General features: G+C 37.9%; 1 protein-coding gene across 4 annotated transcripts in view; it reads right to left on the bottom strand.

Moving 5' to 3' along the window:
* SATB1 (SATB homeobox 1) overlaps window positions 1-24,775 on the bottom strand; it is a gene marked incomplete at both ends in the record, with an annotated part of 70,260 nt that extends 45,485 nt beyond the window's left edge. For all 4 annotated transcript variants that reach the window (XM_084247421.1, XM_084247422.1, XM_084247423.1 and 1 more), the window contains 5 exons: window positions 773-884; window positions 18,865-18,988; window positions 19,754-19,880; window positions 20,647-20,823; window positions 24,565-24,775. In XM_084247421.1, the coding sequence (XP_084103547.1) occupies window positions 773-884; window positions 18,865-18,988; window positions 19,754-19,880; window positions 20,647-20,823; window positions 24,565-24,775 (751 nt within the window). The remainder of the gene's footprint in view (window positions 1-772; window positions 885-18,864; window positions 18,989-19,753; window positions 19,881-20,646; window positions 20,824-24,564) is intronic.
* Window positions 24,776-26,937: the final 2,162 nt, after the last annotated feature.

Below are 26,937 nucleotides of genomic sequence, written 5' to 3'. Positions count from 1 at the left end.
CTTGAAAACGTATTATTTGGAAGGTACAAACATGTGAGAGAAAACATTAATAGAAACTGAAACATCAACCTTAACCACAGCATTTGCTTGTGTGAGCACTAACCACTGACGGGGAGAAAACACCACCCTCTAAACACACAACGGCTCTCTCTTTCTACACTGCAGATAACCTTACTGTGTTTCTTCCGAGACAAGCATTGACCTAAAGTTATATGTTAAGACAGGATGATCTACTGGAATTCGAACTTTGGAAATGACATGATGATTTTTCTGGTAAGGACTGCTGGTCAAGCAGCTCGCTCACCCAAGGTCCACCCGGAGGACGGGGATAGGTCTAAAAATCGCTGGATCTCAACTGTGGAAACTATAAATACAATTTAATTCCCTTAAAAATTGGGTGTAAAAATAGGCACTTTCTCTCAAAATGAAAAAACATAAAAGCATAATTTATCCCTGTGAGAAATCACAGCTAATATTAGTTATTCAAGGCCTGGTTAGGTCTTCACTGAGATGTTAAGAGATGACAGCTCCCCTCCTCACGCCTCAATTTCCTGCATGTCTGACAACCAAGTCAGTTTGGCTGATTTAAACACAAACATTTATTGAATTTAATTATCTCATTATACTCATACCCACTCCCCACCCTCAAAGAAACAGTCTAAATTGATCTCTAATTGGGCAATCAAAAGACCTGGCTGAAGATGTGACTTTGATAAACCCCCAAATGACACGTAATGTTATGTAGCCACCGCTGCAACGCTGTTTTGCTTACCCATCATATCTTTTGTCTTCTTGAAATGTTTGTACCACCTTCCAAATTCTTGACATTTTGCTGCTGAGACATTTGCATAGTAAGTGCTGTTCACAATGGAAGAAATCATACTCTGCATGAAGAGGGGGGGGAAACATTTGTAATACATAGCGGCACAAGATGGAACATAGAAATGATTTCAATTGTGAAAACTAATTTTTTTAAATCAACTGAGTACCAATACATTTTTGTTTCACACTTAAGCCTACAGCCTCAACTTCTGAAAATTCATTAAGTAGATCATCAAATGCTTATTTAAGAAGAAGCAACAGCCCACGGAGACCAGTATAAAGCTATCAAACCCACAGACTTTGCTCTAGTATTTATGGAATTTCCATCAATGTCATCTATTCCTAGGCTGACAAACTTGCACTGATCCCAATAAATCCAAGTACTTGAAGATGACTTTATGATTGCAATTCATAACAAACGCCACTCTGAAGTTTAGTGAGTACACTCTGCATCCTTGCTACTGGAAGGATGGCTCAGGGACCAGCAATATCGTCATCATCTGGAAGCTTACTAGAAATGCAAAATCTTGGCCATGACCCCAGACCTAGTCAATCAGCAACTGCATTTTACCAAGATCCCTGGGGATGGCATGCACATTAAAGTTTGGGATACACCCCTTGCACTTCTCACTCATATTATTTGTGTTTCAGATGGAAGTGTATTAACACTGCTCCAAGGTTAACTCACAACACTTACGGAGGAAAACTATTCTAAGATATCTCTATGGAAGAAAAATACATATTGCAATCTGATTACTACCTTCACCTATAGTAAAGCTTGAGTGCTTAATTTCTCAAGGACACCACAAAAAAGAAAATGACCTATTTTGCCACCCATTTGACTTTATTCTGCTTTGAACAAAAGCCCAGAAAAGAGAGTCAAAGGTTTAGCAGAAAAATTAAGAAAGACAATAATTTCGATGTATTACGAGGAACTGTGTTTTTTAAACTAATTTTCAACAAAGAAGTGTGTGTTCCTCCCAGCAAGTTTTGGTTATGATAATTTCTGTGACTTAATTCTTGATTATTTTTAACCGTAACACCCGTATCCCTCTAATAGTTGCTCAATTAACTTCCAATTGAGTCAGGAAAGACGAGATTTTGCAGCACCCATCCATCCCCCACTCCTATAGTGTAGAAATATGGGAGCTAACATTTCAAATTTCAGTTGCTCAATGGTGAAATAGTTTACAGAAGGCAGCATTGTTTGGGAGGCAATGAACAACCAGAAAAGCCAGTTTGGGGACAAAAGTATTTCTATATCGTTATCTCCTTTAAGCTACTTCTAATTGAAAACTCTGTTAGCTATTGATTCCCTGACATCCTTTATCAGTGTTAATTTTGTAAAATGCACATATCCCTATAAGATGTAAATCGTAGAGATTCTTTGAAGAACTTCCCGTGAAGGATGAGCTGGAGTCACATTATTTAAGTAAAACATGGCCATCTTTCCTAAAAGGCAGTGGGATAGCTTTTTTTTTTTTTGACACTTTCTACTGTATAGTCATTTTCACATTGTATTTCTCTGAAAAGACATGCTTAATGTGCTCTTGCTGCTCTGCCATTAATCCAGTAGCTTGCAATTTTACTAAGAGCCTCCCCCTCATACCAGAGTGCAAAAAGATACTTAGCAAGGTTGCCAAAACCAGGGCCAGAAGATTACCTGAGCCAGTTAACAATCCGTCAGCTTCAATCACACTTACTCTATTGTAATAATGGATCAATAAAGTCAGACACTAATAAAACCAGTGAGATCGCTGATGGATAATGGTGATTCTGCAAATGGATGACAGTTGATGTTCTTCCGCTTTGGCCCAATTTTCAAAAAATTATTACTCATACCTAGACATTCTGGCAGTTTCTTAAATGCTAATATAATAGTACACATAGGTTTTAAATGTCATTTATACCTTAATTTACAGAAATGTATGAAATATCTAAATTTTGCTGTGCTTTTGGATAAACACTCAGTCTACGTCAGATGGCCATGAGTGCCATGGAGGAAATCTGTGCTTTGCTGCATGTCTACAATGTACCTGGCTGGCACTAGGAATACAAAGGCAAGTAAGACACAGCCTCTACCTGTAAGATTTTACTATATATTAGGAAGACAGATAAACAGATCATTTCAACTTAAAATGAAAAAAAAAAATATGGGGGGGGTGAATATATCATGCGTGGAAAAAAAAGTCTGAAATATTTTTATAAAACTCGAGCCCATATGTAATGGTGCTATGTAGTTCATTATTATCCATATGTGGAAAATAATATCCATATGTGCATGATCATCAAAGCTTCCCTGCCCTTATTTAACCCTAAACTGGTAGGCTCTGTCCTTACGTGACTTTCTACTCTGTCAAGTGGTGTATGCTTAGGGAACTCTGATTAATATGAATATTAGCCTAAGCAAGACATAAAAGAGTAATCTACAGGTTATGATACATACCAAAGCAGCATCTTAAGAGTTTTATTTCTGTGCTTTTGGTGGGGTGGGATGGGGTGGGGTGGGACATATTTTCTATTCAGGTAACCTGGGGTCAACTCTATTTTTATTGGAACAATATGTAGTAATCTGTACAACTAAATTGCTCATGTAGCCACTGCGTGAGGTTTTTTTCTTGTTGTCAAATCTCTACTGAAGACTCAGGCATGGCATCCGAATCAACTAGAGAGTTTCAAGGGCAGGTAAGAGACATTTCAGAATCTTGTGGGACACATGGCATTTAGAAGGTCATGTTCACACTGTAATCTTAAATGTGAAAAATCATAAAGCAATACATTGCTATGACAATGCAAATAACAGAAAGTCAAGATTGGAAATATTTTCCTAAATGGGGCTATATGTGGGGGTAGACTAAGGCCCACATTTCTATGGAGGCTTGCGTTCCTTGTATGAAACAAAAGGAGACAGTGGTTTAAAAAAGGTTACACTCAGCTGTGAGTTCATACAGTCTGGGGCTACATATTATTTTTCAGCCCAAATGCCTGACACATATTAAATACATATTAAATGTTCACCTGATGAAACAGCTAGCTAAATCAGCATTCAAGTCTAAGATATCACACACTGATAGTGTGACCTCGGTCAAATTAAATGACCCCCGTCACAACTCTCCATGCTAAATGGGAGGTGAGTAGGGCTCACTTCCTGGGGTGCTTCTGAGAATCTACTCAGTCCAGCAGCTTTTCCCCACGGATTCAGCATATATTTATTGAACACCTATAGCATGGTAAAGCACTGGGCAAGCCGTTAGGAAAATGACTTGAAGAGACATCTATCTACCCTCAGAGAGGCAATAAATAAAATAATGAATGTGATGTAATTAGCACAGAGCCTGGAACACACCAAGTATGGACTGAAGAGATGTTAATTACTATGACAACCCTCTGTCTCCTCCTGGTCATTGGACTTTTATTATATGATCACATTTCAGGACAGTCAAAAAAGCTGTGTTTTAAATCACAGATGAGAGCATCAGGAAGAATTTTCAGATGACATGATTTAAGTCAAATTTTCCTACGAACAGTGTGTACCAATTAAGGCACACAAATACAGGTCAGCTCAAGGGATGGTAAGGGAGAACGGGAGTATTTACATTTGTTTCAATATTTCAATTTGATGGCGCGTCTCCTAACGCTGACCTGTACCTGCTCTCTGACATCAGAAGACAAGGCACTTCCTGGACTTGAGGTTCGATTCACACCTTCTCCCCTCTCCAGCTAACAGCTGCTCCTCCTTCAGTATACATTTGAGGTATCTCTGCTTCTCCAAGGTTTCTCCTGACTTCCCAAACATGCTGCACACAGCAGGACTAAAGCACCTGTCACACTGTTTATTTTCTACTAGACCGCAAGCCTTAGTCATCTCTATATAACCTGACTTATCACAGGGCTGGATGCATACTAGGTGATCAGTGAAAGGTCACAGAATGAGCCATCACTCCAGGCAACTAGAAAATCCTCTTTTTTTCCCCTATGGGTCAAAGGTAGTGGCAGCTCCATTATCATGTGAATCTTAAATCCATCACTTTTAGCTGTCACTATAGAACTCCTATTCTGAAGAACCTTTGTTCATTAATTTGCAAGAGATCTCTTCCCAGGTTTTTCAAATACATCCACACAGATGTCTCGGAAGTCGCAGAGCTGGTTATGTTATTCCAGTTCTCTCGCAGTGTCTATTTATACAAGCTCTCGAAAGCACTTTGAAAAAGACACAACTTACATGGCAAGTTTTCCTATTCAGTGGCCAGTCTGTGTAAAACATCCGTGTTCAGGGAATAAAATAATCGGGCTGACAACACTCAGCTTTAATCCCAAGTTCAAATGCTACATCGTACACAGACCAATGAACAGACCACAGTTTTCTGAGCTGGGAACCAGAATTTGAAAGTCGGCAGAAATTGGCTGTGGGTCTCATAACCCCGGTGTGACACAATATTCTCATCCTAGGAGCCAAGTTGTAAGCTTTTCTAAGACCCATAAAGCACATGTCTACTCCCTATGAGGAGCTTCGGTTCTTTCTGAGAGTCTGCTGAAGTTCCGATCTGAACGAATGCCATCTTCACAGAAACCCCAGTACTCTAGAATGATGCCATCTGCCACAGGCTGAGCTTCCTTTTCAGCCAAATACATTATTTATAACCTTTCTAATTGTGAAAAGGTAAGGGTGGAATTTTTCTAAAGCCTGACTTAGATATAGTTAGAACATTCTCAACCTTTACTCTGAAATACTGCAGGTCGCTGCATTTGAAAAACAAAAAATAAACAAAAAACAAACAAAAAACCCACAAGGAATTGATGGAGGTTACATAATTTTGCAAAATATCACATTCTTCAAATATGCTGCTAGAATATGACATACACAAGAGGTATACATTTAGAACACATTTAGGAACTGAAGAAAGGTAGCTTTATTTTTCTACTTGGTCATCTTAGGGGCCAATAAAGAGGCTTGGGGAGAGGTGAGGCCTTCTGGGGGTAAAAAAAAAAAAAAAGGATTCATCAACCAGCGGAGAGGCAGTGATCTGATTACCCTTAAAATTACTTTGTTGTGCCTTTAACAACAACAAAAAAAAACCCACCCCAAAACAATGCTAATCAGGTTATTCAATCATTTAAACCAAAACTGTTCATGCTTTTCTGCCAAATCAACCAACCACAGCAAAATCTGTTATCTCTGATTGCTCAGCTTCCAGTCAAAAAACAGTTAACCCCCACTATACCAAAAGTTTTCCCAAATATCCTCAAAGCTCTGCATGTTCAAGGAGAATAAAAAGAAAGTCATGTCATTTTTAAAGGGTAGCCAGAGTGCTATGCCACATTTGCATATTATGGTAGATTGTAATAAACTATGCAGGCTGCACCGGAAGCCAGGAGCTCCCCAGCAGTTCATGTGATCTTCAAACCGGTTTTTCATGCGCTGTTTTTTGTTTTTTAAACAGGATTGTGATATCACGATCAAAACTTACTCACGACTTGCTGATGGTTTAACTGAGGTGGGAGGAGGTAGCAAGAACATCTACAAAATGGTGGTTCACCCATGTTTAAAGCTTTCAGGCTCCATCAGCAGAGAGGGCAAAGGCTACAACATCTTATTTACACAATTATCTAAATACGATTAAACAGCTGATGGACAAATATTAAACTGGAAAATGTATAGTCATTTCAGCTTAATGTAATCCTCTTTCTGTAAACACCCAAGATGATTTTTTTTCAACCAGAACAGTCCTGACATCTCATAAGCCTAAGGGTGAATAGCAAGAGATTGTTTTTGATAGTTATAAATATTCAAAAGACATGCAGACCATCTGCTTTCATAATACAGGTAAAGCAAGACTGAAATGGTGACTGCTGTATAAAAATGATTCTTTTAACAAAGTCTTCCTCTCCTCGAAAACTATAAAGACAGATGTCAAAAACTGTTTACACAGAGCAATCAGGAGCGTGCAAAATGTAATATTCCTTTTACACACAGTGCTTGCTAAAGAGATTTTTTTTTTCTTTTTCTTCCCATCTGTGTGTTGCAACACATTTCTACAAGTTAAAAACATTTTTTTCAAACAGAGATCTCATGAATACCCAAAAACATGCTATCTGGTTTCTGAATGCTAATTAATTTCAACTAAGGAATCTGAATATCTTTTTCTGTAGGAAGGAATGTATGTTTTGAATTGGAATACTCTAGAGAGACAGTAAGGGGAATAATTTTGAACAGGTTTAATTCCATAAGGCGATTTCCATGGTCCTACCTTGTCTGTAATATATATCTCTAACAGCCATGTTTTAAATGAAAGCACATCACAGCTAATGTCTTTGGCATAAAGTCTAAAATAATTGTTTTCTGCAATAAATGTCTGTACATGCAAAATGTATACACACACACACACACACACACACACACACACACACACGGAAACCTAAAACTTTCTCAGTCGATGCAGCGTGACACATTAAGGCCTACAATTAATTTTCGGGACTGAAACACTAATCTTGACAGTAACTTTTTTATGTATTGTATTAATGGCACAGAGGCATTAAGCACCTTTTTATAATTTTCAATAAAATGAGCATTTACTGAGCAATCTGTCAAACTGCTGGCTCTCTATTCTTTCACATTACTTTTTTTTTGAGAAGTGCAACTTTATATACTCCACTGTCCCTCCCCAGGCTCTATGTCCCGTGTGCCCATGACCTGAATGTTCAGTTGTTTTTACACATGTATATGGAAAATTTGGAAGTCAAACTTTAATTTCAGATCAAATGTGAACAACTCCACATCCCAATACAATTTATCAGTGAGTCTCAATAAAGCGATGTTTTGTGTTTTGTTGTGTTTTTTTTTTTTTTTTAAATCCCAATACTACCAACAAGCTCTAAAAAAGAACATGAGATGGTGACATGGAACAAATTTGTTCAAAATTAACAGGTAGTCCCCATCTGGTATTTGGGGTGGGAAGGAAGGGAAATAGGCTTCAATTTATGAGAAGCAAATGGCAGGATTTCTAAGTGTAATATTCTGTTTGTGCATGTTAGTTTATTCCCCAAATCTTTCCCTCTGGATCTGCTATTGCTTTCTAAGCTATTCTCTTGGGAGATACAACTGGGGCATATTCCGAATCTCAATTTGTTGAGAAGAGACTAATCACTTCTAAATTTTACTTAAACTTCAGTTGTCATAGTTATGGTTCTCGCCATCTTGATCAATCTCAGTGCCTGAAAATGGCATTTTCACACAAAGTAACCTTGTTCTGAGCTAAAACTGGAGACTCGGTATGAAGTTCCAAAGGAATACAAAAGGAAGCCCAAAGAGAACACATCCAATTCTGTTTTGGTTTTCTGTCTGTATTTCCTAAAGATAAAAATGTGATCGTCTCAAAGCAGATATTTTATTTAATTATGTAAATGCCCAATTCATAATTCTTAAAGAAAATGTTGGTTCTGATTCATATGGCCTTTCAAGTAATTTTACATAAGGTCCGAATCAAATCTTTTGACCAGATTCTCTATATTGCCCTTGTGTACAAATACCTATCTAGATATTGTTTACTCTGCTAAAGACTTCTAACTCAAGTAAATCGAATCTATTAGCAAAGATTTTAAATTAGAAATTATTTAAAAGATATTATTATGAAAGGCATGCAATGTTTCAAATTCACTACATAGAGAGGTTTATGTTTGTTCATCTGCAATATGAAGAGAATTAAACTAGATAATCTCCACAGTGCCTTCTACCAGTTTTAAGATTCTATGAAATCTATATGTCTTCCCAAACAGAGGTCCAATAGGGTCTTCTTTTGTGACTAAAGAAGATTCCACAGTAATACACATCATCCATTTTCAAGCACTCACTGTGAAAATGTCCCTAACCACAGTTTTAGTTTTAGAAAGGGTAAAAACCCCTTGATATCTTGCTTATAATATGATTATTTAAATATTATAATATTATAATATTATTATTTCATTGTGATGAAACTAAACCTAATGCTAATCCAAACAGAATTTTCACCAATTTTTATTAGATAAATCAAAATCCAATGAGTTTTACTTGATTTCCTGGCAAAAATTGTTTCCTAAGACTAAAATCTTGCCCATTTGGAGAATGCTTATTTTTTCTCTGATGACCCTTGAGTGGTTAAATCTCCTGTCCTCTACAGTGATTAAAATTTCCAGTATCTGTGCTTGGAAACAGCAGAAAGAAAGATACCAAATTTGTGTTAAGCTCCAGAGGTCTTAAATAGAGCATTCTGAAAAAGTTATATAAAGCCTCAGAGTGAAGAAAAGAACTAAGTAGTTTGATCAAACCATTTTTTCCCAAAAGTAAGTACTAGAATTAAGCTCTGTAACTCTTCACAGATTTTATACTCTTTGAATTTTCTGTATATGGACACACTCAGATTTCAAGTAACATTACTTAAGAATTGGGGATGGGGGGGTAGCCAAGCTTTGATTTTCATGGGGCCACAGAACACTCTGGAAATCTCATGAAAATTATGGAAGCTCTTCCCATAGGTACTCCCCAAAGTGGCTTATACACTTCAGGGTCTGCACAAGCCCTCAGAAGTCCATGAGGGGCTTAGGACCCCACTCAGATCTCATGCAGTATTTCCCAGGACACGTAGGGCTACACCAGGTCCTTGATTTCTGTGCCTTATTAGTCACTGCTGGCTGTGAGCTAAGACTTGCCATGTCTATTACATTAAAACAGTGTCACCTCTGAATTGGGTCGAGGAGAAAAAAAAAAAATCAAATGAATCTGGCTCATTTCTAGCAAAATCATGGAAAAAAATGCTTCAGTCTAGGAAAATGCCATATACGGGTAATCACTTACTTAGAGGAGTTCTGGTGAAATGATTAAAATGTGTTGGCCATCATGCAGCACTAAGCCGTCCATCACTGCTGTGTGTGCTCCAGGCTGAGCTGGTGCTCACAGAGAAGGGTGGACAAACCAAGTCCCCAAGGCCCATTCTGTAATGGCTGAACAGTTATCTACACCTGCACCTCTCTCTCAATTCAGGTGATTCTGGACCTTTATACAGTAGACTTTACCCATTACATATTTATAGCCCTAAACAGAGTCTCCAATGCCAAGTGTGGACTTTAGAACATCAGGGACATTGCAAGCTAGCAGGGAGTGGGCTGACTTCTAGCACTTTCATTTTGGCAGCATCTGCATCTCTGTCTAGAAACCATTTGACTCTACTATTGAGTTTTCCCTCTTTATTTTTAAGTATGAGAAATGGACAGATGGAATTAACAGCAAAAAAGTATGGATCTCAGACCTAACACAATTGAGACAAAATGAAAAGTGGTTGCCATTCTGAACTATAGGTTGAGTTATGAAAGAAAAAATTTAAATGTGCATAGAAATATGTTGCTAAGGACTGTTCAATAGTGACATATAATTACATCTTTTATAGCATTTTTGAGATCTCTGGGTCCCTTGTATCTCCAAGACTATTGTTCTGCTTGCAAATAGGAAAGCTTTGTACATATATTCAATTTTGCTTCTATCACCATAGAAGCAGCTTAAAATATCAATAATGGAACAGCTTAAATTATCAATAGGTTTTCTTACATAAAAATCCAGAAATAATTTGCTCTTGCCTAGGTAAATTAAAAATTCAGAATTAAGTGTAACAAAATATTTCATAAGGTAGGATACTATAGACAAGAGTATAAAAAAATTATATAATTTATTGATTCATGAAATAAACAAGGAAAGATCATATGAACTTGTTTTAGTTTACCAACCATTCCTGAGAGCCTACTGTGTGCCAGGATCTACCACTATGATCCTGAGTAAGACAATCCCTCTGCCTGCCAATGTACAGCATAGAGAGAGAGTTAGTCCACAGGTAATTTCAGAACAATGTGGAAAGTGTTAAGATGGGTGCATAAAGGGAGGACAGATGGAGTCCTGAGGTAAGGAGCTGTGATGAGGAGAGTTAAAGGAAAGGACACTGGGAAAAATTCCCATCCTATTGACAGCTCCATCTTTATCTTCCTTGACAATCTCTAAGGTATCACATTTGCTTAAATTGCAAATGGGCTTAATTAAAGCACAAAGCTTGAGTCTTCCCCACTTTCATTTTAAAATACATTAGAACCTAATAATTTTAAAGATGGTGCTAAAAGTATCCCTTAAAGGTGAGAATGAGTTATAAATTGGTCCTTTAATCTTTTCATAAATGAAACATATTTTGCTGTTTCCATAAAAATTGAGGCCTGTATCAAAATATTCTACCTAGCAGAAAAGTTTCTGAGACCATGCAGAGCCCACAAGTGAGACTTCAAAATCTCAATCCCCACATCTTAAAAAAACAACTGAAGTTACTACATACTTAAGATGTTTCACAAGTATTCACTCCTGTGATTCTCACACAATTCTGAAGAATGGGTACAGTTATCCTCTTACTTTAGAGATGAGGAAACTGAGGCAGGGAGAATATCAGGCCTGAGCTTCTGGGCTGCTGACCCCAGAGCTGACGTCCTTGACCTCTATGTACTGAGGGCCACCAGCTCAGTCAGGAAAATGATGGCAAAGAGCAAAGATACACGGAGACTCACATACAACAGTGACAGAAGGAAGCTGCTGCAGAAAACTATCACCTCAAGAAATCATTCCATTAAGCAATAAAAAGAAAACAAAATCAGGCTCTGTCCCATGTTAACACAATTCAGAAGTCTCAATACATTTTGGGAAACGCTCTTGTGATGTTTCATAAAGTTAATAGTTGTTTCGGTAAGCTCCCCATTTTTTAATTATCTTGGAAAAATGCTGGATTGTGACAGTAAAATGGGAGAAGCCTGAAACAAATGGTGGGAGCAGTGATGAAGGAGCCAGTGGTCCCCAATGGGCAAACAATTAAGGCGTTCATCTCTTCTTAACTTTCCATCTTAACATATTGTCTGCTTTGCATCTTTTTTTTTAATTGTTTATAAGATTATTTATACAAGAACTGCGGTACAGGTCAGAGGCGCAGGAGGGTGAGAGAATTCACCACAGACAGAGCGGGGAACAGCACAGGCAGACTGACAAAATACACTGCTGAGGGGAGCAGCGGGAGAGGCAGGAGAGGTCTGCCGCACCATGTGGGTTTCTCCCTGGCCGGGAATCAAACCTGCACTGCAGAGGCTGCAGAGAGCTTCACAGTGCGGTGCTCAACCCTGCAGCACCACCAGGGAGGTCCTGCTTTGTATCTTTAACCCCTATGAACAAACTAGTTAGGTCAGCATTTTCATGGAAAAATATCATGATTACAAGATCATCAGTTATTGTTTTTTGTTTTTTTGTTTTTTTAAAGTAAATCAAGAAAAAATGATGACTGAGGAAGCTCAAGCTTTAGAATAAGAATGAGTGACAGGAAAAAGATAGGAAAAAGGAAGTCATCCACTTTCTCCACAATGAGGAAATCCGCAACCCCATGAATTGTCCATGACTACACTCCTGCACCCCATAGAAATACTGCAGATTAACGCACAATACAATCTCGCATTTCTGTAGCGCCCTTCATGCAAGCATCCCAGGGTGCTTTACAATCATTATGAGTTAAAATTAAAACTGAAGCACATACAATTCCTAATAGAATCATTTTAAAAATGCTAAACAGAACAAATAACTTTTAAGTCTAGATTTAAAAGTCCCAACTGCCAGCGCGTTCCTTACTTCAATTGGCAAAGAGCTGCAGAACCGGGCTGAGGCTCTCTCCTGTTATGTTAAAGGCTCTCTCATGTTTTTCATACTCAGAGCATGTTATGATCAAGCAGTTTCCAGTGAAAGAGGGGAAAAATTGGGTGCCTGTGGCTGTTTGTTTTGATGGTTCTGAATTTAAGATTCTGTTTGTTTGTTGAGTATGAGTTTGTCTGGGGCCCAAATCTGACGTGAAATAGAGCAGGCTTCAAAAGCAAATTCAGATAGAGCCCAACCTGAAACTTAAGTAGTAATTGTCAAAATAAAAAAAAAAAAAGGGCACACAAAAGCACTCTAAACCTAGCTGTTTTAGCAAGAAAATCGGATTGATTAGCATGATTTAGCTGACTTAAAAAAAAATTAGAAAATAGCACTTAATAGGCTTTCTCTGAGACTATGTCTATTCTTAAGCCTTGGCAGTGTTTATTATTCTGCAAATCAAAAAAAAAAAAAAAAAGAGGAAACGCTCTCATGATATGGTAATTTTCCTTGCATTAGTGATTTTGAGGTCAAAGGAAACCTGTTCAGATCTAAAACAAAGCATAGGTAAAAATCTATTAAGTGAAATTGAAGTACTTACACGTTGTTAAGCACTCTGTCAATTGGCATGGCTTAAACTCTTTTATGTTTTACTATTGTGAAAAAGATAGTGGCTATAAAATATTTGAGATCAATCCGTTTTAAGTCAGATGCTTTATTAAGTTTGGATTTTTTTGATTAATATGTCTAAAAGGTTAGAGAGAGCCAACATCAAGTTATAGTAAAATCCTGATGTATCTAAATTGGCTAAAATAAGCCTGATACATGACATGCAAAAAGGAAATCTGCAGTGTGAAGGACACTTCTATTGTACATTCTCCCTACTCTAATGTTAACATGGGGCAAGTAGTTCAGTATCTAAGTTGAAAGAGGAGCAGGTAGCTCAAGTGTCTAAGTTGAAAGAGGAACTAGAACAAAGTAATAAGTGGTTCAAAAAAGGAGGCAGTAAAAGTGTCTGGTGTAAATTTAGCAATTCGTGCAACTACCGGGAGAAGACTGCTTTACCATTTCCTTTATGAATCTCCACAATGCAACTGCTGAAAGTGATTAAAAAAAAAAAATAGCCAATGAGTATCAAGTACCTCAGTGCCTGCAAAGCAGGTATTGTAACCTGAGAGTTCTTGGCCAGTAGGGGAAGAACTGGGGAAAGTTTTGTAATCTAAAAAAAAAAAAAAAAAAAAAAAGAGGTGGGGGCAGCTCCTACATGGAGAGTTTCCTCAAAACACAATCAATATATTTAAAAACAGTTTATCATTTTATACTTGGGAAGGGGGAAGTTCAAAGTCCTTTAAGCAAATCTCAAAAGGAACCTTTCTACTTTTAAATAGAGCTGCCAGATAATATTCTTGCCCACCATCTCAGGCCAGTGGGTGACTAAAATCTGCAACTTTCAAACAGACTGAAAAATTCAACCATCCCTTTTTCCAATGAAAATGCCTAACAGTGTCTTGGGGTTCAAAAGAAAGAGCTATTAGCTCAGTTATACCCTGGCGATCCCGAGGGACGTGGAAAAATGGGGAGAAGGGCCCGCCACAGAGCTGCTACAGTCAAACAATTTGGAACCTCCCAGATACATAGTTCTAGCAGTCATTCCCCGTGGTCTGCATCACCCACTCGTGTTCTCCATTAGGAGCATAAAACGATGGTGCTTGTAAAACAAAGTAATTCACAAACAACACAAGCAGAGATTTTGCAGTACCCAGAAGCCAAGCCCCATGTAAGAAAAATCTCAATGCTGAGACCACAACTAGGAAACTTCAGAGAACTCAAGTATTTTCTAAAGCCTATCAAATTAATTTGAGAAAGGTTTAAGATAAAGCCCTTTATCTATGTATGTGACCAGCAGGATAATGAATTAAGCTAGCAGGCTCTGGGGGTCAATTCTGGCCCTATACGTTACCAGCTATGGAACCATCAGAAAATGAGATATAAAATGATCTACTGCTCAGGGTGATAGAAGCTCTCTTGATACATCAAAAGCACTAAATAAAAGTTAACTATTATTATTTCTGCTATTAAGATGTGTCATCCTTATTGCTACAGAGGAAATAGGATGCCTGTCACAGAGCAGACTGTCAATTCATATTTTTGAATGAATAAATATGTGAATGTTTCATAGGTTAGAGTCACACATGAAATACAGGCTACGAATACTGATGTTGGATATTCTCTTGAGAGAATGCGGTTATTAATGTTTATTAAACATTTTTCAGAAATGTCATTTCAGAACAAAAATTAAGGGAGAAAAGCGCAAGGTGCAGTTTAAAAATATATAAGACGTATTCATCATTTATAATGTATGGCCGTTGTGGACAGGGAATTTTAAATTGTTGCTCCAGTGTTACGTCCAATACAGGCTGGGCATCACTGAACACAGAGGTTTAGCACATGTCTGTGGAAATGACAGTCAGTTTCAGAGAATCAGCGAGGTTAAATGCTAAGGTGCAGGAGGGCAGAACAGTTCCCTTTTTAATCACTTTTACGACTACCTAATAAAAAGTCTGACATACATGAGATCCTTAGATGCTGTCAGGAGACAGAAAACCAACTTCCTTTTTTCAATATTACTTCTAAATGGAATACTCACATTGAAATATACGTATCTTTTGCCACGTGAATATACAAATGGCAGTTCTCCCTTTAATATAGGACTTGGGCTTGGAGCTCCTTCTCCTCAGGTGAAAACAAAACAGAAAATAATCCAGTGTTTTACAAATGTCAAAGCTATGACAAGTGAGTGTGTGTGAGAGGGGGGTACATATCAGATTAAAACCTCTCAGGAATATTCAATCTAGACATTTCTAGAAGGAAGACCAAGCTGGCACAAGTAATAACTGACTTTTCCTCATGGTACTTTCAACAAGATGAATCTATCCTTACATCAAAATATATTTATCCAGTGTTAAGTACAGGGTAAACTACCATCAACATGACATGTTTTATTGTAAATCAAAATGTTTACTCTTTTCACTCCCAGTGTACCTCCCAGATCCATAGTCTCAAAGTTCTCATGACCACAGGCTTTCCTGTCCCCAAGCCAGGTTTTATTCGCTCCTCCCCACTTGCAGTTCAGAATACAGAAGATCCAACTTATCTAACCACATCCACTGAGAAAAGCAAAAGTAACAACAAAACACTCAACCTCAGATCTATAATAAGCTAAGCATCGCTCATGTCTTAGAACATTTTACAAAAATAAACACAGGGCACAAAAACTTAATAAATGGATGTCAATCTATTTGGGCAGATTTATGGCAGGAAAGCAGTGAGAGAAATAAAGGTATGACTGTAAATCAAATCACATGGACACTTACGGAATTTCTGTAGCTAGAGAAAATCTTGCAAGCATTATCAAAGAAAACCACTTTTGCACCCCCCAAAATAAGTATTCACCTTAAAATCAACACTTACTTAAAACTGTCCCATGAAAAAGGACTTTGGATCAGTCATGAGCCAGTATGTTAACTTTCATCTGCAGGGACAGTGATCTTTTCCTACCAAAGGAAGCCAGGAAGTGTGGCACCTTCTAGTTCTAAGAACCTAAGTCCAAACTGCTCATCCGCCCGGCAAGTGTGGGAGAATACTGAGAGAGCTGGAAACAGGCTGGTCAGAACCCCAGGCAAATCCCTGGGGGCTTCCTCTCCCAGCCCCTCCTGACCTCTAGACTCGGTAAAGGGAATCTACTTGCCCACAGGGTGGAATTTCTGTTCTGCATATTATTAAAGGACCCGACAGCCACACTTGCTACTGGGGTATCTTTTCATATCCAACAAAACAAAACCCTTAATGCTCAGTAAAATGTGTATGTGAAGTGTGTGCTCAAAGTTCTCCTGTATGAACCAAAATTCCACTCCAGGTAAGAGTCCTAACACTTAGCATTTTGCTGGGGTAGGTCCCATTTTGTACAAGACTGAGGCAATGTTTATTTGCGAGGCATTTTTTACCATAGCCTCTTCATCACCAAATCTCAACCACCGGGGAAAAATGAGCAGTTGTGCCAAACCCAGCATATATTTTGGTCTCAGCCTTTGTGGACCTGCATTTCCCTTAGAAGCAAATGGAAATAGTTCATAATTAAAACATTCTGAATTGAGTGTCAGATTCATGGATTCAATCTAGAGAAACAAAAGATGATGCAGCAGAATATAAAATAACTCCCTCATTTAGCGGATAGGTTGCATTTTTCTCATAATGTTAAATATTAAGTTAATTTCAAATATTTGCTGCTGCAGCTTAACAAGGCTCAGTTTTTTGCTTTTTTTTTTTTTTTCAATTCTATTTGAAAGAAAGCAAGATTGCCATTACAACTGATATCAAAGTCACTGCCCAGCCTCACCGCTGAGTGATTACAGTGGGTTCTCTAGCTAAGCGGGGCCAGGACTTCTGAAGGCCTCTCAACAGAATTTCACCAGTATATAATTCTAAAACCAAATCCCGAATTTCATTTTGCCATGTATTTAATGTTATAATTGTCTGTATTCAATTCATTCCCCATGATAACATTAAGTAAATTCACAATTGTATTTATAAGCTACAGTGAGGTGGAGTTGATTGGCTGAATGTTGATGTCATTTAACAATTAGTTCTCACTGCCTGCCTCTATTAGTAAATACTTGTACTGGTATCCTCTAGCTCATGGTAAACACCTTAAAACGTTGCCTGAATTTACTTCCAAAATCAATGGGACACTGAGAAACATGAAGATAGCAGAGATTCCAATACTGGGTGTTTACAAATATTTTAACTGAGTTCTTTAAAAAAGTTTATTTCTAGAGCATTTCAAATTTTTAAATGCTAGTAACCAAGTGACATATTATCTGAGTTGTCTGCAAAACCCAGAGTCCCTGAGGTAAGCGTCACCTGCTTCATTATATCATCCTATTGATTTAACTGTGTTTAATTAATTTAAATTACTTTTATTCGATGGTTATAAATTCACATCCTCTCTACTCCGAAGGTAAGAGTGGGAGGAAAGAGAGAGATAAGCTAAAATGACAAAAAGACTTTGCTCTGAATTTCAAGAAATGGACACTTAATAGAGAAATTATTTTACCTATGGCTACAGTTTCCCTTAAAAGAACATAGAAAGCCACCATTAATTATAAACTTAATTCATTTGCTTCATTCTCTAATTACTCACAAATATCAAAGTAAAGCTGAGGGACTATAATGCTGCAAACCTGAAATGCATGGAGTTTCCATGAAACAGTCCACAAATGCCCACAAGCTGCCTTGCAAAGGTGCCCAGTATTCTCACCAGTATTACAACAGAAATACATCTTTGGAGTATCTCAATTGCAGAAATGTTTACAGCAGAGTCCGAGGGTTCACGTTCAAAGGACTGACAGACTACCATTGATAATGACCTTTTAAACTTCAATTAAATGCAAAACTTAAATTCAGTGAAAAATCTGGTGATACCAGCACTTCAACGATGCTAAATCACAGAATGACCTTACACTGGTTATGGGCCCCAAGGATGCACTGTAGCACATTTATGCAGTGACCACACGAGTTTACGACGCCCACTCGGTTTTACTTGAAACCAGCTGAGCATTATTAAAATGATGCTTGGTTTTTTAAATCTGGTAACAGGGGCACAGTCTGTATCTCAAGCTTTAGCTGCCCTTTACCAAAACTCATTCTAAAAATCATATACAATAATAATTTTTGTCTCATTTCATAAATCCCTGATGGTAAGGCATATACATCTTAGAGAGATAAAAAAAAAATCCACTTGAAAAAAAAGGTAACCAATGCCACAAAACTGGTAACAAAATCCTAATGAAAAATAACTATTCCAATCCTTAGAGGTAAGAGATGTCTGTTATCCTCATCACTATTCTCGCTAAATGCTTTCTTGTCCTTTTTTTTTTTTTTGGTAAGGAACAAAACATCCCAAATTCTACTCTTATTTTATTCAGGTAGCATGGCAACATTGTGGCCATGGCCACGGCCACTCGCTAAAGGTTCCAGGAACTTAAGCCACCTTCACTCTTTCTAAAATAAGGGCACTCAGGAGAATGGAGCATCACTGCCTAAAACATTCAGAAGAGGAATCTAAAACAAGCCAGCACGGAGTTCTGCTGAGCTGTTTTTCTTTCGCTCTTTTCCCCCAGGGAGAAAAAGTGTAAAGGCTCTGCTCAGAATGAATCAGGCATATTTTTTTAAAAGTCACCAGTGGTCAAGTCACTTTGCATTTTTGGCAGGTTCTTGCTTCAGATACCAGTTGCGTGGGCCTATGGAGCCCCATCAAACCTCACATCAGGGCTGCCCAAGTTGTCTTATTATTTATTACATGCTATGCTAAGTACCTGTGAAAGGGGGCACTCCTTGGCCAACGAACTCTGATTCATATCTTTCAGTAAGTCCTTCAGAGCATTCCTTACTGTGGTGTGCGACCATTGTTCGGGAGGCAAGTCTTCTAGTTTGGGGCAACTATTTGAGACATAGATTAGAAAGGGGATTATTACAAGATTGCATCCCGCTGCAGAACATTCCTTTAAGACAGACAGATTTCATTTTGCGCATCAAACAGATGCATCTGGAGATTGCTCTCGGTCTCCTGATTGTTCCGATTAGTTAATTACTTTATACAACACATCTGCTGTATCGATGCATGAATTATACATCAGCTGCCTGTGGTGGCTATTTTTTCACGTTACTTCTACCTTCCTGCTCTGATGCGCTTGGGAAGACAATTTAAGGTGTACTGCTTTCTCACCAGCCGTCGGGAAAAGCATGGACGTATTAACCGCCTTCCTTTCATGCCTCTGCTCATACGAATTAAGATGGGAAAAAATATATAAATAAATGAGATCGCGGCAATAGTGAACAAGGCATTCTTTCACAAAATGTACACAGATGGCACTGTTCACGATAAGCAAAAATATTTTTCTCTTAAGTAAACTTTATGTAAAATGCCTTCTTACAATGCATCATTTAATTGACTCAATGGACAAAGTCTTGTCTTTTGATAACCTGCACAAACCTACAAATTTTGAGGGGGGAGGAGGGGCTTTGAAATCACACATTGAAGTTAGGAAAATAAAACAGAAGGTGTAGGTGGTAACAAAGTCGATCTGGATTAACATTTCTGAAACAGAGTTAAAAAAAAAAAAATTGAAGGTTGACCAGACATGCTTTATTTCAAAAGGCCAGATAGGGAGGATGTTCTGCCCTGGAATTGCTGTCCTGACTCACCTGTGCAACTGAATTTTCAATGTGACCACATGATACACGTCTTGAAGCATATCTGCTACCGTAGCATCGGGGGCATCTGTCACGTAAGATAGTGGAACTGGATTCCACTTTCCGACCTGGATTAGCCCTATTCCAGATAAAGAGAGTGTGTCACTAAATATTTCACCCTTCAGATAACAGATCTAGTAGAAAGTCTTTTCTTCTTTCATTGCCCCCACCACAAGCAATATTGTTATTTCTGTCTGAATGATTCTCTTCCCTCTAAAAGGCAGGTCAATGAAAATATTCACAGCTTAGCTTTCCAAATTGTGAAATTATGTAAATGACTGTAGGGTTGTTTATTATTTTGGAAATAAAAGCCCATCAATAAAACCTATGCAGAGGCCACATTTTCCTAACTTATAGGAAGTTCTAATAAGACATAGCTGAACCAGTTCTAAATAGCTTTACGATTTAGATAAGATTCCCTACTGCAATGGGAATCAGCATTGAAAAATACTTTACAGCCCATAAAACCATCAGAAACAGAATAAAAGAAACAGAACTAGATATTCAGTCATAAATGCAAATTGACTCTCAACAGTCCATCTGCTCAAATACGCTCCTCACTTCCTTGTGGGTCCTCAGTGGAGCAGATTATTAAGGTCAATAAGCATACTAATGATTCAGCTGAAGTAATTTAAAAAAAAAATCTACCTCGACATTCCACATGAGCAAAATGTGTGTTAACTAAACCAAACTGAATTAAGCCAATTTTTTAAAGCCACAGTCTATAAGGAACCAATGTATTACACAGGCTACAGTTCTTTGGATTAAAAATACTCAGTGCTTTCTCTGCAAGGTAAACAAAGGATGCCAAGCAATTTTTCCAACCCCACATATGCACTATTTACCTTTGGCCTGGGCAGCAGAGCTATGCGAATAACCCAGAGACAGCAATGCCATTTCTATCAGCTGGTTGAAAAGCATATCCTTTCTCACCAACACAAATTCTGCATGCTCCTCCTTGCAATCATATTCAATGGCGTTTTCATAATGTTCCACCACACAGAAAACTGGTAGCATGGTTCCTATCAAAAAGACAGAAAGAGAGACGCAAACCAACAATCTTCAGGAATACATAGTCAGGGTGGGGGGTGGGGGGAGAGGGAGAAAAAAACTAAGGGATGAAAATAAATCTTCACAACCATGAGGGAGGGGAGACTGTTTCCAAGGCAGACAGGCCACAGAGAGACAGGCACGCACACACAAATATATACATTCTTTATTATTTTTAAGTTGGAAGACAAATATTCAGAACGTGAACTTGGCCCTAAGTAACACAGGCTCTGCTTTCCCTTTAACAGCGCATTTTCCAAAATTAATTCATGCAGAATTACCTTTCGGATCAAATAATAAAGCTGACGACAGAGAAATAAGTGTCCCATCTGATCTGCTGTGGGTGCAGTATGCAAACGTTAACTACTATACTTGTCTTCAGACAAACCCACCTTCGTGCTTTCCCTACATGCTCCTGTTAATATTAAACTTTTCCATTCACATCCAAACAAATTATCTTTGACCCTAATATCATTAGCATTTTCTTCCATTTTGAAAGACATTTACGTTTACAGTTCCATAAAAGAAACACAAAACTTAACCAAACTGAGGCTCAAAATATATGATTTCAATATGTGCCTAACACAGATAAATAGGATTTATTTTTATGGCCATTCATTTAATCTACCTGAGAACAAAGATATCACAATAACTATATGTCTCTAAAATGAACAATCTCAGTTCTCATGAATGAGATAAAAATGAGAAAGAGAAAGGGAAACTGGCCTCATCAGGACATATGAGGATAAAGGAATCTGCCTAGATTTGATGTGTTCTCCCTTTATTTACTTTAATCCAATGGTATAACTCAGTAGCCAGATGATGAATAAGCCCAGGCCACACCACTGTTAGAAAAGAGGCTTCTAGAAACTAAAATCACGGAATGCTATGGTTCTCAAGGTGCATATGCAGCCAGCGCACTGTCAGACTTCCAGTGATAAACGGAAAAGGGTTAAAAGCAGATGCATCTGAACTGTACTGTGGCAAACTGCCAGGAAGGTATCATCTTTAGCATAAATGATGACAAGGGTTACTTTAACAGGGCACCCAGGATCCCCAATTAGTCCTCTAACATTAATGCCTCTGTAAGCTCTGCCCTCTGAACTCGCTCAATCCTACCAACTTCTGAAGATGACTAGTGCACACCAACCAGAGCTAAAAAATCAGGATTTCCCACTGACACCAGAGATGCCCTTTAAAAATGTTCCATTTGCTGGTTTGTGCTGAACAAAAGCCGGCAATAAAACAGCTACATTTTTCTACATGTGCATCTTCACCAAAGCTTCAGTGAACTGTTCACGAGAGATTCCAGCTCTGACAAATAAACCCCTTTAGGTTTACTTAGAAAAGCCCACAAACTCATTCGGAGGTACCCAACAGGCTAGGCATGAAAAACAAGTCACAGAGCTTGCCAATATTCTTGTCATTCATTCAGCTGTTTTATACCAGAGAGAGAATCCATCAGGGATCAGAGGAAGACTTGGGGAGACCACAATAAAAATAGCAATATGCAAACTGATGATTTCTTCCTTGGCTTGAAGGGACTTTGGCAAAATCTCCTAAACAAATAAACAAAACCATCCAACCCCTTTTACTTAAGAAGTGCTTTCTCAGCTCAGCCACAATTTTTATCTGACACCTGTCAAACAGAAACCATGCACATGAAAAATAATATTTACCAAAAAAACACTACCACCACCAAAAGGCTTTGGCAATTTTGCTGTTTGAAGTAAGCAGAGAACCTTCTACAATTACACTGCATTTTAAAAATAAGTCACTAAGAATGCAATGCTTAAAAAAAAAAAGCATTTGAGCAGGAAGTGAAATTACTGTACTTTGGTTTCTCCTCCCCCTGTCCTGATGTCTTCAAAGAGTTGGGTTAGTGCAGCAAAAATACATGCAGTGATTTTTCTTCTTACAGGATTCAACAGACCGCATTCAACTATAAGCTGCTCCTCAGACCTGCTCCTGCAGGTTTCTCAATCTACTGAAATATATTGGATTTATTTTGGACTTTATTGATCAAATTTAGAGGTACCCTGTAGATAATAAAGGAGGCTATTGATAAAGTGACAACAGTATCACTTAATTACAAATCTACTTGCTAAATCTTCTAGCAAACTGTCACAGTTGTCCTGCTGCAAGGAGTAATACTGAACAGCAGCCTTCTCTCAACTGTCTGATTATTTGTGCTGGTGTTTGGTGAGACTTCCAACTACAGCAACTTCATAACCTTCCAGCATTAAAAGGGGAGTGCACTGGTCACTGCTGAATGCTAAAAATACCACATGATTTAAACCTGGAGGCAGTCTTAGAAGCTTTTGCTGAAGGTTTATGAGCCTGTGTAAACAGCACGTCTGCCATAAGGAGCAGTGAAGTCTGTAGAATCCTTGTCTAAAACTGTCCTGGCATTAAAGTTTGCTGTGCAAATATCACATAATACCAGAGACAGCTGAAATCTCCTATTTAGGAATTTATGGAACTTATATGTTTGCAGGCGTCAGAAAGTCTTTTTTATAGAGCCCCAGTGCTTCACAGTACAATATTAATGCACTCTGTTTGAAAAGCCGTAATAAATTATATTTTTAATGCTCTTACCCTGGCTTTCTTAAGATGCATACATTCTTGGCAAACAATCAATAAATAGGGTAATCATGAGTAGAGGCCAAAGAATTTGCTGAAGTGCTGTTTTTCCATTTTTAATAGATAAAGATCTAACAATACGGACTGCTGTGTCTGTTCATTTCAGGATCAATATATTCTTTGTTTTCGCCAAACCAAGGAAAAAATAAATGATTGTATGATAAATGTTATGCATCAAACACAATGAAATTCCTCTGCCTTCTAACTTTATCTACTTAATATTCTTGGTTGCTAAAAGATGGCATTTTTATCCTTTGCTTAACAAATATAAGGAAAATCTGAATCCTACACACAGTTCTTCAGAGACAAAATAAAGACTATTATGAGGCACACACATTTTACTCAGTGCAGGCACTGCTTTACACAAACAACAGCGTGGAACACCAAGTTGTTCGACTCCATCAATTTAATAAGAAACTGCTAGAAAGGAGTCACCCAGTTACACAGTCTGCTTAAACGTGCCTAAATCTGCTCTTCATTTATCAAAGTTATCCAATTTTAGCAAATATCAAGTATTAGACTCATCAAGTTTTTCACTGCTTAAACAATGAATTTGCTCTTAAGGAAAAAAGCCACCCAAAAAAGGCTATCAACAAAACTTTTCCATCATATCACATAAGCTCTCCATTATTTCTAACACTGCCTGACAACTAGTAATCCTAGGAAAAGAGCTAGCATGGTCCTCAAATAACCTAAGTGTCTTATTCTTAATCAGGGTTAGTTGAAGCAACAGCCACCTACACATCCTCTCTATCACAATAACACCTTATCAAGGCAAGCTTTGCGTAACCACGACCATTATACTCTACCCAGCCCTTATCATCCAAAATGTCCAGTGATTCCAGTCTCCAATGGAGTAAGATGCTCCACTCAAGCACAAAGTCTACACTTTCAAAACGTGGCTGACACTGCAGCCAGGAATGCAAGTAATTCAGATCAGAAAGAGAATCGAGGAAAAGAACACACAAAAACCAGTTCTGCCTCTCCACCCCCACACACAGTGGCGTTGGATAGACACAAGGGTTAGAAGGCTTCCAGGATCTAGCCTGAAAGTACTGTTATTTATTTACCTTTCCTAAGGTTGGTTTTCATCAGATGGCCCGAGTGTTTTAAAGGCACTCCCTGCATTTTTGCACCTGTACTCCCAAGCCTTCCTCTTCCTAGCGGGCTCCCGTTCTGCTCCAGGCGGGCAATCTTGGCTGGTGGACCCTTCGGATCGCTCACATTGTTAGACATTTCTGAATGTTCTTTCCCCTGAGTTGCCTCGTTCAAATGATCCATACTCAGTTACCCTCTAAAGATCACCTGCCAGAATTAAAAAAGAAAAGACATGTTATAATTGGTGGGTCTCAATCTCTTTCTGCCTCTCTATGTGAATGCATGTATGTAGATAGACACACATGTTCTACCCCTAGATATTGGTAAGGTAAGTATTTGTAAGCTCGCTTACCTAGATACATAGTATAATGCAGATGTTACCATGTTTCTAAACAACAGCGTTACATTTCCATTCAAATTAAACTAATAATTTATAGAAACAGCACTAACCCACATAAATTGAAAATGTAGTTATTCACCTACCAACAAAACTAAGGTGGGAAAGGCTTACTTTTAGGACAAGAATGACCAGAAACATAACTAATAAAGGAAATAAGATGAATTTATATAGCTCAAATTTTTAAAAATTAGAAACTCACTGCAGTACACAATAGCAACACTTTAATCAAGGATGAAACAATTTTCACAGGCCAAAAGACTAGCTGAACCTGATATATGTGTTTACATTTTTCATAGTTTAATTTTCATGAGGGGAAAATACACAGATATCACTTCAAAAGAAGGGAGCCAACACCTGCTTTTTAAAGTCCCTGTTGGCTTTACAGGTTAATTTATAGAAAAAGTTTCTGCTATCAAAGTTTCATGAGTTATCTGACCTGTTAAACAACTAGTCAAGTCCTAGTTCAACATGTGATTGGATCATTTTACCCCTAAGCAAATAGACAGTAGTAGGCAGTTTCTTCAAATGCCCCACGAACTGAAGCTTTATAACTCATTATGTTTCAGAATTAACATTTGAGCATCCATTGGTAGTAGAATGCTGTTCTAACAATTATAACAGAAAAAAGCATGGAAATACTTTGTGGCACACATATGAGATCCAAGTGTCAAGCCTGTTATTTAAAAAAAAAACCTTCATGATTATGATATAACATAATCACCAGGACTCACAAATAATCCCAATATGCCATGAAGTCAATGTCTTCATTAACTTCCAAAAATTAAGAGATATTCATTTTCAGTCATATTATACTGGACATATTATATGGACATCAGTTTCCCCATGGTTTACAACATAGAAACTAGTACAGCATCAAAGTTACTTCTAAATTACAGATTTAAGAAGAATTGATAAGAGCAGGTAGCAGAATTCTTTTAGGAACTTTCACGCTACTTTTAAGTATTGAGTTTTCAACACTAAGGGTAAAGGGACATTTAGGAACACCAGACAGGACAAGATTAACTGTCAGTTTCTTCCAGCTGTCTAACAGTTCAACTTATACCTTTAAGCAAATTATTATGCCAAAGAAGCTATTTAGATCAGGATTTGCTGGAAGCAGCTTCTATTTGCTGGGCCATTCTATAAACCTTTTCTCCCTGTTTAACCAAAGATGACTTTGTCCCATATAATCCGAAAAGATATGAATGGGGCGGGGGAGCAGTGGTATTCTGTGGGCTTAAAAGCAAACTTAATACCAACTGGAGAAGTACAAACTTGGAGAAATAATGGCTACTCATCCTTGTACTGCAGGGTGGCACGCTGAGAACTAAAGGTTGACGGTGGATTCCAGGGTCCCATCTGTTTTTGGTTATGAGGTTCATTAACAATAAATGTGCCTCTTTTAACCACTTTTTATCAAGATTACTCTTTTCCATTATAATAAGCCGCAGTCTAAAGCCAAAATTAAAGGGTGATGATTATTAACTTATTCAAAGCACTGTGTATGATGTTTCCTATGGATTATAACACAGGGCAGCCTTTTCTGAAATTGGTTGCCTCACCCTAGAGCAGAAGATGAATTTGAAAACATGATTTGAAAAGAAAATACTTAAGCCCTGGGGCAATTTAAAGGGTGGGGGGGTAGGGGGAGTAGACAACAGCATCAAAGTTAATACTACAAAACAAATTAAGTAGTCATGAGGCTTAACAGCATTCTAAACTGTACAGCAAATAAAACTGGTAGATTGTAATTTAGTTCATGTATTGACAATCAAAACATCATACAGGTCATGCAAAATGGTCCCTCGAAATACCCACCTATAAGCGACTATTAAACACTCAGTCATCTTGTAAAAGGCTTTACATTATAAAGCAAAATTACATGCACATAAAACACCCAATTTACTCATTTACTCTGTGCCCAAGGCTAAAGTTCACCAAACCT

The sequence above is a fragment of the Talpa europaea genome (genome assembly GCF_964194135.1).
Source record: "Talpa europaea genome assembly, chromosome: 11".
NCBI lineage: Eukaryota > Metazoa > Chordata > Mammalia > Eulipotyphla > Talpidae > Talpa > Talpa europaea.
Note: the sequence above shows the minus strand (reverse complement) of the source record. Positions and strands in the feature narration are given on the sequence as shown.